Source organism: Myotis daubentonii, chromosome 7, assembly GCF_963259705.1.
Source record: "Myotis daubentonii chromosome 7, mMyoDau2.1, whole genome shotgun sequence".
NCBI lineage: Eukaryota > Metazoa > Chordata > Mammalia > Chiroptera > Vespertilionidae > Myotis > Myotis daubentonii.
In genome coordinates this window covers 65,232,144-65,251,015 of record NC_081846.1, presented here as the reverse complement: position 1 = coordinate 65,251,015, position 18,872 = coordinate 65,232,144, and the positions used below count along the sequence as shown (strand labels likewise).

The window sequence follows — 18,872 nt, the reverse complement described above, 5'->3', positions numbered from 1 at the left end:
CTGTTATGATTGTAAAAGATACTTGGTATGATTTCAGTCTTCTTAAATTTGATAAAACTTGTTTTGTGCCCAAGCGTGTTATCTATCCTGGGAAATGTTTTGTGAGTGCATGAGAAGAATGAGTGTTCTACTGTTGTTGAATGGAATGTTCTTTTAAGTTCAGTTGATCTGTAGTGTTGTCTAAGTCCTTTTTCTTTGTTGATATTCTGTCTGATTGATCTATTATTGAAATCTCCTGTTTGGTAAAATTCTCCTGAAAATCCATCAGGTCCAGATCTTTTGTTTGCTGGGAGCTTTTTAATTACTTCATTTTCATCAGTTGTTATTGGCCTATTCAGGTTTTCTGATTCTTCCTGATTCAGTTTTAGAAGATTTATGTTTCTAGGGATTTGTTCATTTTTCCCAGGTTGTCCAGTTTGTTGGCGTATAGTTGTTCATAGTATTTGCTTACAATCCTTTGTATTTCTTTGGTGTCTGTTGTTACTTCACCTCTTTCATTTCTAATTTTATTTATTTGGGTCCTCTCTCTTTGTTTCTCAATGAGTCTGGCTAAGTGTTCATCAATCTTGTTTATCTTTTCTTGTTTATCACCTCTTGGATTAATTTATGTTTTGTACCAGTATTTTAGTCTCTGTGTCATTTATTTCTGCTCTGATCTTTATTATTTCCTTCCATCTGGGCTTTTCTTGCTGCTCTCTTTCCAATTTGTTTTGTTTTAGGGGATTTTAAAAAACGTTTAATCTGAATATGAAGGGGAATTCTTGGGGGGTAAGATAACCTAATTTCCTTCCACGAGGTATAGCTGGTTAGATGGGAATGGTCCACTGTGGGTCAAGGGAGAAAGTATGCATTAAGTGGGAGGTGATTGAAAGTATTAGAATCTGGTATATTTTATAAGAAGTTTTTGTTTAACTTTGTCTGTTGAGCATCATTTTATCTTTCTTTGAATTATCCAGAATTTTGTATTGTTGAAGTTTTTGCAATATAAATGCAGAAGACACTTAAAATCTGCAATAAAAATTATTTTCTTTCCATTTGCATATTTGTTTGTAACTTGGTATTGGTGACAAACACCTCAATCATTTTAGCAAACAATGGATCAATTTTCTTGTAATTAAGATGTTAAATTCTAGCTTGTGAAGAGTATGTATATATTTAATCTTTAAAAATTCTACTTATTAAAATTGTAATAACCTAAGGTAGTGGTTCTCAACCTTCCTAATGCCACGACCCTTTAATACAGTTCCTCATGTTGTGGTGACCCCCAACCATAAAATTATTTTCGTTGCTACTTCATAACTGTAATTTTGCTACTGTTATGAATCATAATGTAAATATCTGATATGCAAGATGTATTTTCATTGTTACAAATTGAACATAAAGCATAATCACAAAACCAATATGTAATTATATATGTGTTTTCCGATGGTCTTAGGCGACCCCTGTGAAAGGGTCGTTCGACCCCCACAGGGGTCACAACCCACAGGTTGAGAACCGCTGATCTAAGGTGACATCTAAGTTTGAACCACAAGTATTAAAGGAGAGCAACAGCAATGTTTTCCTAAATTTGCGGCAAAGAAACTGTTTATAATTGATTCTTAAAGCACCTTGCTATTATTAAACCAAGTAAAACAAATATAATTATGCATTAAAGTAACATTATTAAAACAACTTATGTTGCCTACTTTACATTTTCCAGGAACATCACTTACAGCGAGCTATTTCAGCACAGCAAGTGTTTAGAGAGAAAAAAGAGAGCATGGTCATTCCAGTTCCTGAGGCAGAGAGCAACGTCAACTATTATAATCGCTTGTACAAAGGAGAGTTTAAACAACCCAAACAGTTCATTCATATTCAGCGTAAGTTTTTTAATTCATTATATTCTGTTTGTAATTTAAAATCCTTTCTCTCTTTTGCCCAAAGAGATTTACATTTTTCAGTTTGTATATACTGATTAATAGAAATGTAAAACATTAAGTAATAAAATCTCTCTGTGCTTATATCTGAACTTGGAGATCATTTTGAGTGTTAGTTGCATTTGGAGCATTTGATATTAATGTAGTGTAGGATTTTGTATAGCACTAGTTTTTATAAAATTCTAATTCTGCCTCCTTTATACACTCGTTTCTTTCCATTGTCACTAATTAAATGACATTGTCACTAATTAAATGATCGCCATCTCTTGCCTCTTTTATTTATTTTTTATTTTTTTTAATTATTTTTTTTTCCCCCCGCCCTTGACAATCCCCTGGCCTCCCCTACCCCCCAGTGTCTTATGTCCATTGGTTATGCTTATATCTCTTGCCTCTTTTAATAACCTCCTAATTATTATATTACTACCCCCATCTCCTTACCCTTTTCTAATTTATCTATTCACAAAGTCCATCAGCACCAGAGTGTCTTCCCGAAGTGTCAGTCTAAATCCTACTCTTCTTTATTGTCTACTAGAGGCCCAGTGCATGAAACTTGTGCACTGGTAGGGTCCCTAGCAGCTGCTGGCTGCCAGCCAGGTACTCCCTCCCCCCCTGGCCGCCTGCCACTGCTGCTAGCCAGAGCCTCCCTCCCTTCCACCAGCCGCTTGCCAGCGCCGGGGCCTCCCTCCCTTCCCCCGGCTGGCCCCCTGGTCGAACTCCCAGAAGAACTCCAGTTGAGGGGACAATTTGCATACTGTGCTTTTATTATATAGGATAGTAGGAGTTTTCAACCAACTCCTCACAGACATGCTACTGTCTTGTCTAATAGTGCATGCACACGCACCCACCCTCGGGTAGTTTGTTAGAATAGAGATTCCAGCATTTTGTTTAGGCCTACCTATCTAATAATCTCTGGTATGCAACTGTTATAAAGAATGTTTTAGCAGTTCCTCAAGTAATTCTGAAACATCTTCAGATTCATAGTCACAGGACTATAAGATCTGTTTTTTAAGTAGATTCCATGATGAATATTTTTTCATTTGTCGTCTTTGAAATGAGATTGCATTTTTAAATTGTTATTGACCTGGATTGAAGTTTGGTTTAACTAAAGAGAATTTACATTTGTTTCTGCCAGGCATTTGAGACACTTGCCAATCTGAGAGCATTTTAAATGCTTGGCTTGTTTGTTTTCTTTGTTTTTGTACCACACTGGTAGCTTTAGTCCAGACTATAGACCTGCTTGGAGTTTAGTTCTCAGGGGGAGATTTTCCCCCTCCTTCTACCTAAGGGCAAGTAGAGAAATGCGAAGTTCTTTGCTTTTCCTTTCTGCATGACCAGTTTATTTTCTTACCGTACACTGACGTTGTTGCCCTTTGGTAGAGCATGCAGCTTTACGTAGAAGTATACTATGAAGTCTCCTAATAGACTCCAGCTTAAAGTGTTTTTTTCTTCCTTACTGTATATAAAGTCATTGTGCATTTGTAATTGATGTTTTTTGACAGAATTTAGTAATAGCCAGATTCTCCATTTTGAATACAAGCTACTTTGTGATTTATTCCCTGATAGCTCTGTTAACCTCATTTTCTGTTGTTTTTTCCCTTACTCTCTGCAACATAGGCACTAACTAAAAATCATACACATTTGCCTTGCTTTACATGTCACAATTACTTGCATGTGCTATTCAAGTCTTCTTCCCCTTCTTATAGCTCATTTAAGGCCTAACTCACTTACAAAGTTTACTACTTTTCTCATTCTACCTATCTTCTTTGCTTATCTCAGTATTTTGTACATACCTCTATTAGAGGATTCACCATATGTCATTGCAGTTATATGCAGCCATTCTTTCTCTCCTTTTAAACTGTGGGTTCCTTGAGGACAGAAGACTTTATTTTCTTTTGTTTTTGTATCTTTAGAATAAAGTGCATGGCTTATAGATGCTCAATAAATGGCATGTTTGTTCACTGATTCAGTTGTTTTTAAATGACTTATAAGTCTGTTCGGTGTCATAACCATTTTCCAGAGACTGAAGCACTCAAGAAAAACACACATACATTATTTGTGATATGTTTCCTCTGTGTTCTTTCATTTTGAGTTCCTTTAGCTTATTGAGTTTGCCTTATCTTTGCATCAGGAAGGAGATAGCTGTTCACAATAGGAATTTTAAGAATTTGTCAAGCCAAAGTATCCATTTTTTATTTTATTTTAATAGTATAGCCAGACAATAGGAATATTTGTAAAATCTATTCTAGGAAACCAAGAAGCAAGAAATTGGGTGTAACCATCCAGGTCAGGCCCATAGGATACAGTAAACATTAATTTTGTATTGGTGTTTTTGTTTTTTTTCTTCATTTTATTCTATTGTAAGAAATTTGAATAAAAATAACAAAATTATTTTAACCTTTTAGTCTATCAGCATATATATTCTATATACTATGCAATTTCATACTATACGTACAATTTTTTATTCTGCTTTTCTACTTATATTTTTTTAAGTTTCTCAAGTTTTTATATTACGTAGTCTCTTGTTTTCATTTTCAATGTATACTACTTTCTTATCAAATTGATTTTCCACAATTTGCTTACCTTTGTGATTATTATTGGCTTTAAGGTTATCTGTAGTAAAACTTAATCTTGTGTTATTTAGGTTTTATTTTTTACAGGAAAGCTTAAAAAGTTATTTTTTTTTAAATATATTTTATTGATTTTTTACAGAGAGGAAGGGAGAGAGATAGAGAGTTAGAAACATCGATGAGAGAGAAACATCGATCAGCTGCCTCCTGCACATCTCCTCCTGGGGATGTGCCCGCAACCCAGGTACATGCCCTTGACCGGAATCGAACCTGGGATCTTTCAGTCCGCAGGCCGACGCTCTATCCACTGAGCCAAACCGGTTTCGGCAAAAAGTTATTTTTTTATATAATTCCTTTTAAGCCTGTAAATACAAGAAACTTCAGCTAATACTGCTCTGGATTTTTCTTCTTCTTGTTTTATGATAGATTTGAAAGAATCCCCATTAGCCTGACTAGAAAAAGACATTGCAAAATTGCCACAGTAAGGCGGCCTAGTGCAGGCCTATCATATTGCTTGCCTGGGGTTTGGCAGAAACCTCTTTATTGGTCCTTCTGCTCTAGCTTCATGACTTCCGGTCCGTTGTCCACGCAGCCACTGTTGTAATCATTACCAATTTAGAATTTTTCAAACTCTGTCGTGAATAGGATAAAATTTTAACATTTGTTGTGCCTGTCCAGCCACAGTTCCCTGTGTGTTCTTTCACTATGACACCAGCCTTACTGAAATGACCTTTTGGAGAAAATTTCCTTTTCTTGACTCTAAGCTCCTGAGGAACAGAAGCTTCAACTCATTTACCATATAGTTCTTCTAGTCCCAACACCTCACCCCCTCAGTTCCTGTCTTCGTACTTTCATCTATAATAATGAGCTCCTTGCAACTCTCTAACTTACATCTTATTTCCTGATGCTTCCATGGCTTCACATAGCCCTTTACTTCTCTCTTCCACTTGTTAAAACATAACTTTTCTCCAAATCTCGTCTTTAGGATTACCTTTAAGAGCCTTTTTCTGACCCCTTTAAGTCCTTGGCACTATTTACCTCAAGCTCTCCTGTGCCATGTTTGCACCCTCAGTGTGGCATTGACTGCTTTCAGTTGTGATTGTTGCCTTCTGTTGCTCAATAAACATAATGCTCATTGAGAGCAGGGGGATTTTTTTCTTTTAATTTCACTGCCTAGTATAGTACCTAGCATGTGGTTAGGTATGTAATTATTTGCTGAGTAAATAAATGAGTGAATGGATGGTGTGGCTAAAAGCATACACATCAGGGCATTTTTTTTGACATCCATCTTGTAGAACTCAAAATTGTATGCAGAATCAAATATAAGGATAAAATTATTGGTGTGTACAGTGAAATTGAGAAATCTGTTGTGTGGAAAATTCAGGGGAAATGATATGTAGGGTAGAGCCCTCTTGTTATCTGTTAGAAGGGGAGAGGAACTCTCCCAAAGTAAATTGAATTCTGCTGTTTTGTATCTGTGGCCAAGATCTTAAACCCTGGCAAAGTGCCTGTGTGTATACTCTGTTGTATACCTCAGTACACTTGAAGCTGGCTCCTCCTCAGTCTGATAAAGCTGACCAGTATTCACTGGGAAAAGAAGAAAAATCCTATTTACTTAATGTAAAGTGAACCCATCTAGTGCACTTGATTTTTAGCATAAGTGAGACACATGTTGGTCTAACACCCAGCTTCAATCTCATTATCTTGGAATGTCCTTTGCTATTCTCATGAAACAAAAATGATAGTAATTGACCCTTAGCACTGGCAGGACAAACATGTTTTGATTAGAAAGAGTTGGAAAAGGTCCCAATTGAAGAGCATTGTTTTGTTTATGTAGTAAAACTTTTTGGGGAAAAGGATGCATTGTAGGAAGATCATTTTCCTGTAAAATTGTCACTAGGATATGTATTAAGTCAAATTGAGCACAAATCCCATTAGATGACATCACACTTTTAAGTAAATGCTAGAAAAACAGTCACAAGTATAAAAGCTGATTGTACCAAATTTGTGGAGAACCATATTCCAGGTGAGGCTGGGTTCCAGTTTGGGGTAATTAGAGGGATTATAACAGGGACGATTAGCAAGGTCAGGCATTGAAGGCAGTCCACATTCTGATCAGGTATCTTTAAGTAGTTTTCCTCTTTTCTCAAGATTGAGCTGACTTTGGATAAAGCTGTGAATGTGGATACTAGGGCTGAAATGGTCGACCATTATCTGGGTACCTACTAATCCAGGAAGGAGGAAGAACTCCAGAACTCAGAAAATATTAAGATAATGCAAGGTGTTTTGGGCAAAAGCAAAATAATCATTTGGCAGCCTGGGATAGAGAGACCAAAGAGAAGTTTGGGTACAAGGTCCCTTGGGCCTATATGCATTTATTTATGTCCACTATGAAAAGAAGTTGTTTGGAGTGACTGAATAAAACACAATGCAGTATATTAAAGACTAGGGTTAAAAGAAATCAGGGAGAAAATAGAAGATAGTATAGTAAGAGGTAAATTTGATGCATAGTGTTACATATTTTAGGCATGATATAATTAGTAGACAAAGCAAAAAAGTAATGTTGGTCTTACGGTGCATATTTCAGTGGATGTTTCCTGGTACTGAAGCATTCAGAACTCTCCTGTGGGGCCACACAAAGAAGATACTGTGATATAACCAGCAGCACACCTGGTTGTGCTAATATGAGTTGCCATAAATAGGCCTTCAGCACATTCATTTAGCAACTAGCATCTCCAGAAAGATTCTTCAGTGATAACACACTGAACTGAGAGTTGACATCTTTCAACATCTTCTCTCTCTCCCTGTCTATCATAAAAGACTAAATTTTCTTCCCATCTGACCCCAGTAATATAATTTCATGGACTGCCTATCTATAAAAATATTTTCTCATGCTTATTTCCTGAAAATTTTAATAGATTAAAAGTTTTTTTTTTTCTACAGTTATGGGTAAAAAGCATAATAAAATATTTAAATTTACTGATTTTGCCCACATCCCACAGTGTTTTACATATGTTAACCAGTTAATTGCCACACATCCAAAGTGGAAACTATCCCCACACGCCATGATATTTTGAATTTAATTTAAAAAAATCATCTGATTCTGGAGTTGAATAAAGGATGTCATCTTCTTGGGAGGTGCTTGGTTCAATTATTTCTTCATCTGATGCCATTTATGGGGATTGAATTTTATTTGCACAATATAATGTATTAATAAATTCAATAATAAAATAATAATTTTAATTTTACAGAAATACCAACAAAAGCGAGTGCGAAATAAAAATAAACCATCAACACGAAAAGCCTCAAAAACACTAAATTTTGTTGATGTGCCAAAGACGAAATCTGTAAAAAAAAAAAAAAAGAAGAATGCACACACCATGTTTACCAATTTAGGTGTGAAATTCATGATAACACAAACAAGTCTCAAGTGTCACAGTGTTTATCTCTCATGTGTCTGAGTGGCAGCCCTATATATCGATATTGGAATTTCTTCCACATGTGCTGGAATATTTACGAACTTAGGTTACCATAATTTTCTTTACAAATCCAGAGATGTCACTAACAAGTTTGATTTTAAAATGGGGCGACCAGAGTTGATACGTGAGATTTGTGGTTATAGACGCGCATGGCATGTGGGAAAGGTCTGCCGCTTGTGTCTATAGACGCTTATGGCTACAAAGGGTTAAAATACAAAGGATCTTATGAGGCAGGTAATACAAAAAATTTGTTGATGTTGTTAATCCTTACTCGAAAATATTTTTCCCATTGATTTTTAGAGAGAGTGGAAATGTGGGGGGGAGGACATCAATGTTGCCTCCTGCACATGCACAACCAGGATCGGGATTGGGCCTGCAACCCATGTACATGCCCTTGACTGGGAATCAAACCTGGATCATTCGGTCCATGGGCCCACATCCTATCCACCGAGCAAAACTGGCCAGGGCTTTACCTCCTTTTTAAAGGAAGATGATGTAAAGAGCTCAAGGTAGTGCAACCAGCAAATGAAAGCGTCAGAATTAAAACCCAGGTCATCTGGCTCTTCAAGGTGCATGGTTTACTTTGATATACTGCTTCTCAGTCATGCCTCATTGTTATAAGATGCAAATATTGATGTGCATTGAAAAAATCCATTACTATTCATGTGTGGTTGATAATAGAATCAGCAGTGAGAATAAAGTATTTCTTTTTTGGATGGATACATTGCAGGATAGATGATAGGTTGTCTGCTGATAGAAAAGGGAGATCTGGATGTGAAAGACAGATGTGAACACCTGCTATGACATTTTTCTGGTTTGGTCTGGCAGAGTTGCTTAAATAATGAAGCCTACTGTGCATAGGGATGAGGGAAGGTGCCAGGAAGAGGGAAAAGATTGAAGAAAAGAGAGCCATGAGAGTAATAAAAACACATTTTATAATTTTAAGTTAGTGTGGAGCTCCAGTAAAAAAGAGTGAATTTTATTAGCATTTTAAAAGGCCTCTGATCTAATATTTGTTAAAAAAAAAACAAAACACACGAAACTTTTCAGTTTTATCAATCAAAGATATTAGGAGGAGAAAGCCACTAGGGTGACGATATGGGGTAAGCCTTTAAGAAAAATTCCCATTCCAGTACATGTGCGCATGTGCATAGGTATATACACACACACACGCACGCACGCACGCAATATAAGGAATCAGCCTAGAACTTTGGGCTCTGGGAACAGAGCTAGAGAATTGCTTCTGGTGCCTCTGGGTATCCTGGCTTCCCAAGTTCAACCCATCTTTGAAGATAATCCTGCAATCCTGATAGAGGGAGGCCCAAGTTTAGAAAGGACTGTGTGGCAGGTACTGATTTCTAAAACCTCGAACAAAGTGCTGTGCTTGGCAAGCAATAAAATTTGCTTTGGGTGGAATGAACTGGACTGCATAGCACCTTGGTCAGATTTGCTTTATTTTCTATGTTTAACATTACCTGTCATGGTTGTACAGAGGAGGCTGAAATGGATAATAGAAATGATGTAAAAGATGTAAGAATACAAAAGCATTTATAATTTTATTTATTAAATAATCCAAGATGATTATATTTTAGTGATTAAAATAATTGTTTTCGATATTAGAGAGCAGGGCATCCGACCAACCCCTCCTCCTCTACCAGCAGAGAAGTGCCCAGCTCAGTCCCTCGGTCAGTGGAGCAGCACTCCACCCAGCCCGACCCCTCCACCAGCGGAGCATCATCCGGCCCAACCCCTTCACCAGTGGAGCAGCATCTAGCCTGGCCTGTCATTATCATCAGCTGAGCAGTACTAGGCCTGCCCTGCCACCTTCACACGTGGACCACCTGGACACAGGGAGCTGCTACCCCAACCCAGAATGCACGACTGCACGCCCTTGGACGACTGACCCCACTGCTTTGACATGGTGCACCTGGCCCTGCCACCACGACCAACTGTGCCTGACCCAGCTCCCTACTGCCTGGTATTGACTGGTAGATGTGACCTGACAGTCCCAGAAATACAGACCTGCCACAGCAAACCAGCACAACCACTTAACTCTGGATGTACAGACCAGACCCCATGACCCTATCTACTGAAACAGTGCCCCAGACTAACAGACTGCTAAAATGGGGAGACAAAGAAACAACCCCAAATGAAAGAAAAGGAGGACTTGCCAGAAGGGTAACTAAACGAAATGGAAGCAAGCAATTTGTTAGATAAAGAATTAAACGAATAGTTATAAGGGTGCTCAAACAATTTAGGGAGATCTACAAGCAACTAATGAGTATTATAAGGAATTAATGATAACTACACCAACATGAAACAAGAGATGAAGCAATGAATGAGAATCAATCAAAATGAAGAATGACATAGCTGAAGTAAAGAATACCCTGGAAGGATGCAACAATAGAAGACGCTAAGGACTGAATCAGCGATTTAGAAGAGAAGGTAGAATAAAATACCCATTCAGAGCTGCAGTTGGAAAACAATATTAAAAGTAGGAGAGTTTAAGTAGCTTTGGGACAGCATGAAACATAACAACATTCATATAATAGGGGTACAAGAAGTAGAAGAATCAGAGCAAGGAATAGAGAACCTCTTTGAAGAAATAATGACAGAAAACTTCCCTGATCTGGGGAAGAAAAAAGTCACACAAGTCCAGGAAACACAGAGTCCCGAACAAAATGAACCCAAAAGGACCCACACCAAGACACATAATTAAAATGGCAGACGTTAAAGACGCAATCTTAAAAGCTGCAAGATAGAGACAAAGTTTCCTACAAAGGTGCTCCCATTAGACTGTCAGCTGATTTCTCAATAGAAATACTTCAGGCCAGAAGGGAATGACATGAAGTATACAAAATAATGAAAAGCAAGGGATTGAATCCAAGACTACTCTATCAACCAAGGCTATCATTCATAGTGAAAGAAATTAGGAGTTCTGCAGACAAAAAATGACTAAGAGTTTATTACCACCAAACTAGCAATGCAAGAAATGCTAGAGACTGTTGTAACATGAAAGAGAGAGAGAGGGCAGAACACAGGCGTAAAGAGTAAAAATGGTAATAAATATCTATCAATAATACCCTTAAATAATGGCCTAAATATTCAAATTAAAAGACATAGGGTAGCTGAATGGATAAGAATGTGTGTGTGTGTGTGTGTGTGTGTGTGTGTGTATTTCCTACAAGAGACCCACCTCAGAACAAAAGATTCACACAGATGAAAGTGAAGAGTTGAAGGCATGGAAAAATTTTTTACATGCACATGGAAATGAAAGGAAAGCTGGGAAGGATAGTAAAACTCATACTTGACAAAATAAACTTCAAAATGAAGACCACTTCATAATACTAAAGGGATTGATACAACAAAGAGAATAAACCCTGGTAAACGTGTGTGTACCCAATATAGTAGCACCCAATTATATAAAAAAAACTTCTGGGGGACTTAAACGGAGAGAGTGACAGCAATTCAATCATAGTAGGGAACTTCAACACCCCACTGACATCATGGGATAGTTCTAGACAAAAAAAATCAACAAGGAGACAGTGACCCTGAATGACACACTAGATCAAATGGATTTAATTGACATTTACAGAGTATTTCACCCCAGAGTTGTAGAATATACATTCTTTTATCTAGTGTACATGGGGCATTATCAAAGATAGAGCACATGCTAGAACACAAAGTCTCTACACATTCAAGAGGATTAAAATCATATCAAGCATCTTCTTGGATCACAGTCACATAAAACTAGAGATCAACAAATAAAAACACCCCAAAACAGTCAAGCACATGGAGGCTAAAGAGCATGTTATTAACCCTTTGAGTGCCAACCAATATCCTAGGAACTATGCTAAAATTGCCAAGGCATTTTTGCTGATTTTACAGCAGTTTAAGAAAAAAATTATGAATCGCAAGTAAATGAAGTTACGTATTCAATATCTTCCACAAAATCATCATCTTCACAGCAAGAATTGACATATTTAGCAATATCATCATCACTAATAAAAGCAGACTTAGAACTGGACACTGCAGGAGGAGCGATGGCGCTCCCGGCACTTTTGGCAAAAGACAGGAGGAGCGCAATCGCACTCCCCAGCACTCTAGTGGTTAAACAGTGAATGGCTTGCCAATGAGATCAAGAAAGAAAAAACTGCCCTAACTGGTTTGGCTCAATGGATAGAGCGAAGGGTCCCAGGTTCAATTCCAGTCAAGGGCATGTACCTTGGTTGCAGGCACATCCCCAGTAGGGGATGTGCAGGAGGCAGCTGATCAATGATTCTCGCTCATCAATGTTTCTAACTCTCTATCCCTTCCTCTCTATAAAAAAAAAAATCAATAAAACATATTTTTTGAAAAAGAAAGAAAGAGAGAAAATACTTCTTGGAAACAAACGAAAATGAATGCACAATTGCCCAAAAGCTTGGGACACAGCAAAAGCAGTCGAGAGGGAAGTTCATAGCATTACGGGCCTACTACAAGAAACAAGAAAAATTGCTAATAAACTAATTCTAAAACTTAAAGATTTAGAAAGAGAACAAGAAAAGCCAAGAGTAATCAGAAGGAAGGAAAAATAAACATCAGAGCAGAAATAAATGACAGACTAAAAAAGATAAACAAGATTGATGAACCCTTACCAAGACTCATTGAAAAACAGAGAGGGGACCCAAATAAATAAAATCAAAAATGAAAGAGGTGAAGTAACAAGGAACACCACAGAAATACAAAGCATTGTAAGCAAATACTGTGAACAACTATGTGCCAACAAGCTGAACAACCTGGATAAAATGAACAAATTCCTAGGGAAATACAACCTTCCAAAACTGAATTAGGAAGAATCCGAAAACCTGAATAGGCCAATAACAACTGATGAAATTGAAGCACTAATCAAGAAACTCCTAGAAAACAAAAAGCCCTGGCCCAGACAGCTTCACAGGGGACTTTTACCAAATACTCAAAGAAGAACTAACACCTATCCTCAAACTATTCAAGAGGAAGGAACACTTCCAAGCTCATTTCTTGAGGCCAACATTATCCTAATTCAAAAACCAGATAAAAACACTACAAAGAAAGAATTATAGGCCAATATCTCTGGTGAACATAAATGCTATAATCCTCAACAAAATATTAGCAAATTGGACCCAGCAGTATATTAAAAAGATCATATACCATGACCAAGTGGGATTTATTCTGGGGATGCAAGGCTGTTAAAATATTTTCAAGTCAATAGATGTGATAAACAAATTGAATGGTAAAAATCACATGATCATATCAATAGATGGAGAAAAAAAGTATTCGATAAAATCCAACACCCATTTTTTATTTAAAAAACTCTCAACAAAGTGGGACTAGAGGGATTATACCTCAACATAATAAAGGCCGTGTATGACAAACCTATAGCCAACCTCATACTCACTGGGCAAAAACTAACCATTTCCCCTAAGAACAGGAATAGGACAGGAATATCTGCTTTCACCACTCTTACTCTTCATAGTACTGGAAGTCTTAGCCACAGCAATCAGACAAGAAGAAAAACTAAAAGGCATCCAAATTGGAAAGTAGGATGTAAAACCATCATTAATCACAGATGACATGATATTATGTATAGAAAACCATAAAGACTCCACCAAAAAAAACTACTAGATTTAATAATTGATTTTGGCAATGTAGCAGGATACAGAATTATCACCCAGAAGTCACTGGCATTTTTATATACCAATAATGAAATCTCAGAGAGACTAAGAAAACGGTTCCATTTACCATTGCAACTAAAACGTTAAGATACTTAAAAATAAACTTAACCAATGAGTTAAAAGACCTTTACTCAGAAACCTATGGAACGTTGAAAAAAGATGGGAGATATAAATAAGTGGAAGGTTATACCATGTTTTTGGATTGGTAGAATCAACATCATTAAAATATCCATACTACCTAAAGCAATTTATAGATTCAATGTGATCCCTATTAAAATACCAATAGCATATTCCACAGATCTAGAACAAACACTCCAAAAATTTTTGTGGGACCAAAAAAGAGCAACAGCAATCTTAAGAAAGAAGAACAAAGTTGGAGGGTTCACAATACCAGATATCGAGCTGTATTACAAAGCCCCTGTAATCAAAACAGCCTGGTACTGGCACAAGAACAGAAATAGATCAATGGAACAGAACATAGAACCTGGAAATCAACCCAAGCCATTATGCTCTAATAATATAGAATCTAATATTTCATAAAGGAGGCAAGAGCATACAGTGGAGTAAAAGTCTCTTCAATAAATGGTTTTGGGGTAATTGGACAAGTACATGTAAAACGATGAAACTAGACCACCAACTTACACCATATACAAGAATAAGTTCAAAGTGGATAAGATTGAAATGTAAGTGGTGAAACCATAAAAATTCTTGAAAACGTTGGCAGCAAAAAAGCTGACATCTCAAGTAGCAAAATTTTCACTGATACAACATCTAGGACAAGAGAAAGGAAAAAACAAATGGGACTACATCAAAATAAAAGGTGTCTGCACAGCAAAAGAAACCACCATCAAAATGAAAAGGGAACCCACTGTATGGGAAAACATAATTTACAATGATACATCTGATAAGGGGTTAATTTACAACATATATGTGAATAACCTGATATGTGCCACGCCAGCACGACCAAGGGTGATCCCGAGTGGCGGGGGTGAAAGGATTAAGGAAAGACAGACAAGAGAATAATAGCTGGGTCTCGGTGGGACGCTGCCTCCCTGATGAGGAGACAACGACAGCGCCCACAAGCCGTATCTTTATTTTATAGCAGATGCCACGAGGCAAAGTAGGGGTGTGATCAAGTTGTTTACAGCGTTCTCGTGAGTTTCAACCTCACTTAACTACATGCACCCAAATTCTATCACAAGGCACGTGGGTCTACGTGTTTGGACCATAGGTTCAAGCTTACAACCACAGCCGTTGGCTATAATTGTGCTGGGAGGGCCCTGCCTTCCAGCTGGGACTTGCACGTGGCAATGAGAGGACCCTGTCCTTTCATTAGTCCGAGGCTTAAACCTGGCCAAAACACTGTAACCGCACCCCACACTGATATTAATGGAACATTGCAGCTCTGGTATTTATTTAGTTATTGACTGTTTTAACGTGTATCAAGTTATGTGATTCATGTAGATTTTTAGATCTGTTGGGGGTGGAAATCATACCTGATTTACATGATTACTTAAAAAATAAAATGAAATACTGTTAGAAACATAGATGAGAAACATCAATTGGCTGCTGCATGCCCCCTACTGGGGATGGAGCCTGCTACCCAGGCATGTGCCCTGACCTCTTGGTGCATGGATCAGTGCTCAACCACTGAGCTACAACAGCCGGGCCACACACCTTCCTTTTTAAAAAAAATCACTATTGCATTACTTAGGTCCTATCTAATATAATTAAGCTATATCCTCTCTCTGATAATGAAAATCTCTACCTGAAAGATTCAGAGAATTCACTTACCCATTCTCATAGTATGTGGTTCCCATAGTTGTAATCATTGCTACTAATTTTTGCTAGTAATGCTTGTTATTTATATCAAATGTTGATTCTTCAAAGGGGGAGAGAAATGTTAGTTGGCTGGTCAGCAAAAACACTAATAAGAGTGCTTATAGTATAAACCTGGAGGTTTCTTTAGTCAAGTAAAGCAACTTGAATCACTGTGTGATCTTATGGAAAGTAGCCTTGGACTTCTCTGCACTTTTTATATTTGTACATTGGGGAGGGAGTGTAAGGAAGGTCTCTGGCCAAGTCTTGTAACTGTAGGAAATGAAATCTCAGAGAATCAAAGTCAAGGTTCACACTCTTGACTTTCAACATTAATGATCTCGGTACAATATCCAAGAACTGCTTGGCTTGGAAGCTATCAGAACCTTGGAGAGCTCCAAATAAACGAGGTGATGGTGTTTGGGTTGCTTCTGAACTTTGAGATACACTTGATTGTCAGTAACTATTTTTTAAAGTTATGTGAAGCCTGAGAAAAAGATTTACAAATTTTATTTATTTTTAAAATATTTTTATTGCTTTTTAGAGAGGAAGGGAGAGGGAGAAAGAGAAATATCCATGTGAGAGTAGAACATCGATTGAGCTGCAACCTGGGCATGTGCCCCGACTGGGAATTGAACCAGCGACCTTTTGGTGCACAGGATGACGCCCAACCAGCTGAACGACAGCCAGAGCAACTTACAAATTTTAAAAGTTCAGCCAGTTATCTTATATTAGACATAAGTAAAGTTTATAATATTTTAAGAGCAAGGACTTGGGTTTAGATCAGAGGTTCTCAAAACATTGTCCAACATAACTTGGGAACTTGTTAGAAATGCAAATTCACAAGCCGTTTCCAGATCTACTGAGTCAGAAATGGGTACTCAAGCTCAGTAATCTGTTAACAAGCCAAACATGATTGTGGTGAATGCTAAAGTTCGAAAAACACTAATTTAAAGGCTTTTATGATATTCTCGTGTCAAGGATAGATTTCTGAGCCTTTGTCAAGTCCCATGATTAAGAAATATATGGGATCTTAGGAAGATGGTTTATTCAAACTGCTTCCGAGTTCATGATTCTGCCTAGTCAGAGCCCATTTTTGTGTACACTGGGTTCCATGTACTGAGGTCTAGATGTGCAATATGTAAAACCATTTAACTCTGCTTTTTTATTTTTTTTAATCCTCACCAGAGGATATTTTTTCCATTGATCTTTAGAGAGAGTGAAAGGGAGGGGAGGAGAGAGAGAGAGAAGGAAAAAAAAGAAACATTGATGTGAGAGAGACACAGGAACTGGTTGCCTTCCACACATGCCTGACTGGGGCTGGGCTTGGAACCTGCAACCAAGGTACATGCCGTTGGACACGAATTGAACCCAGAACCCTTCGGTTCATGGGCCAATGCTCTAACCACTGAACAACCAGCCTGGGCTAACTCACTAACTCTGCTTTTTTAAAATAAATGTGTGTGTACACACACACACACACACACACACACACACACACTCACCTCTTATATATGCACATACAACTTCTGTGGACATATAGTTCTGAATTTTTGTTGTTTAAAGGTGGACTTGGATTATACTAGTAGTGTCCTATCACAGATAATTTGTATCTCTTGCACTTAAGCATATGCCTTATGGTATTGATATCTATTCTAATTTAGAAGAGAGTCTGTCATACATATTATACTTGAGGTATCGTCAGTGTGTGTTAGTGGGTTCATAAAATTAATAAACATAATTTGTTGTATAAGAAAGGAAGTGAAGAGTTGGAAGGTGAACTCCTGTTCAACATAGTACTGGAAGTGTTAGCCATTGCAATTCGGCAAGAAGAAGAAATAAAAGGCATCCAAATTGGAAAAGAGGAAGTAAAACTGTGCTTATTTGCAGACGACATGATATTATACATACAAAACCCTAGAGATTCCATCCAAAAGCTACTAGACTTAATACATGAATTTGGCAATGTAGCAGGATACAAAATTAACCCCAAGAAATCTGAGGCATTTCTATACACCAATAGTGAACTTTCAGAAAGAGAGATTATAAAAACAATCCCGTTTACCATTACACCAAAAAAATTAAGCTACCTAGGAATAAACTTAACTAAAGAGGTAAAAGACCTCTACTCAGAAAACTACAGGACGTTGAAAAAAGATATAGAGGAAGACATAAACAGATGGAAGAACATACCGTGTTCATGGATTGGTAGAATCAACATCATTAAAATGTCCATACTACCCAAAGCAATCTATAAATTCAGTGCACTTCCCATTAAAATACCAATGGCATACTTCAGAGATCTAGAACGAACTCTCCAAAAATTCATCTGGAATAAAAAAAGACCCCGAATAGCTGCAGCAATCCTGAAAAAGAACAAAGTAGGTGGGATCTCAATACCAGATATCAAGTTGTATTACAAAGCCACTGTTCTCAAAACTGCCTGGTACTGGCACAAGAATAGGCATATAGATCAATGGAATAGAATAGAGAGCCCAGAAATCGGCCCGAACCAATATGCTCAATTAATATTTGACAAAGGAGGCAAGAACATACAATGGAGCCAAGATAGTCTCTTCAATAAATGGTGCTGGGAAAATTGGACAGATATATGCAAGAAAATGAAACTAGACCACCAACTTACACCATACACAAAAATAAACTCAAAATGGATACAGGACTTAAATGTACGACGGGAAACCATAAAAATTCTAGAAGAATCCAAAGGCAACAAAATCTCAGACATATGCCGAAGCAATTTCTTCACTGATACAGCTCCTAGGGCACTTGAAACTAAAGAAAAAATGAACAAATGGGACTACATCAAAATAAAAAGCTTCTGCACAGCAAAAGAAACCATCAACAAAACAACGAGAAAACCCACTGTGTGGGAAAACATATTTGCCAATGACATATCTGATAAGGGCCTAATCTCCAAAATTTATAGGGAACTCATACAACTTAACAAAAGAAAGATAAACAATCCAATCAAAAAATGGGCAAAGGACCTAAATAGACACCTTTCAAAAGAGGACATCCAGAAAGCCAAGAGACATATGAAAACATGCTCAAAGTCACTAATCATCCGAGAGATGCAAATCAAAACAGCAATGAGGTACCATCTCACACCTGTCAGACTGGCTATCATCAACAAATCAACAAACGACAAGTGCTGGAGAGGATGTGGAGAAAAAGGAACACTTGTGCACTGCTGGTGGGAATGCAGACTGGTGCAGCCACTATGGAAGACAGTATGGAGTTTCCTTAAAAAACTGAAAATGGAACTCCCATTTGACCCTGTGATCCCACTTCTAGGAATATATCCCAAGAAACCAGAAACACCAATCAGAAAGGATATATGCACCCCTATGTTCATAGCAGCACAATTCACCATAGCTA

At 37.5% G+C, this 18,872-nt stretch overlaps 1 protein-coding gene across 4 annotated transcripts in view; it reads left to right on the top strand.

Moving 5' to 3' along the window:
• EPC2 (enhancer of polycomb homolog 2) overlaps positions 1-18,872 on the top strand; it is a 127,121-nt gene that overhangs the window by 42,639 nt on the left and 65,610 nt on the right. For 3 of the 4 annotated variants that reach the window (XM_059704532.1, XM_059704531.1, XM_059704530.1), the window contains exon 2: positions 1,700-1,859. The exons of the other annotated variant lie outside the window; for it this stretch is intronic. In XM_059704532.1, the coding sequence (XP_059560515.1) occupies positions 1,700-1,859 (160 nt within the window). The remainder of the gene's footprint in view (positions 1-1,699; positions 1,860-18,872) is intronic. 4 annotated transcript variants of the gene reach the window in all.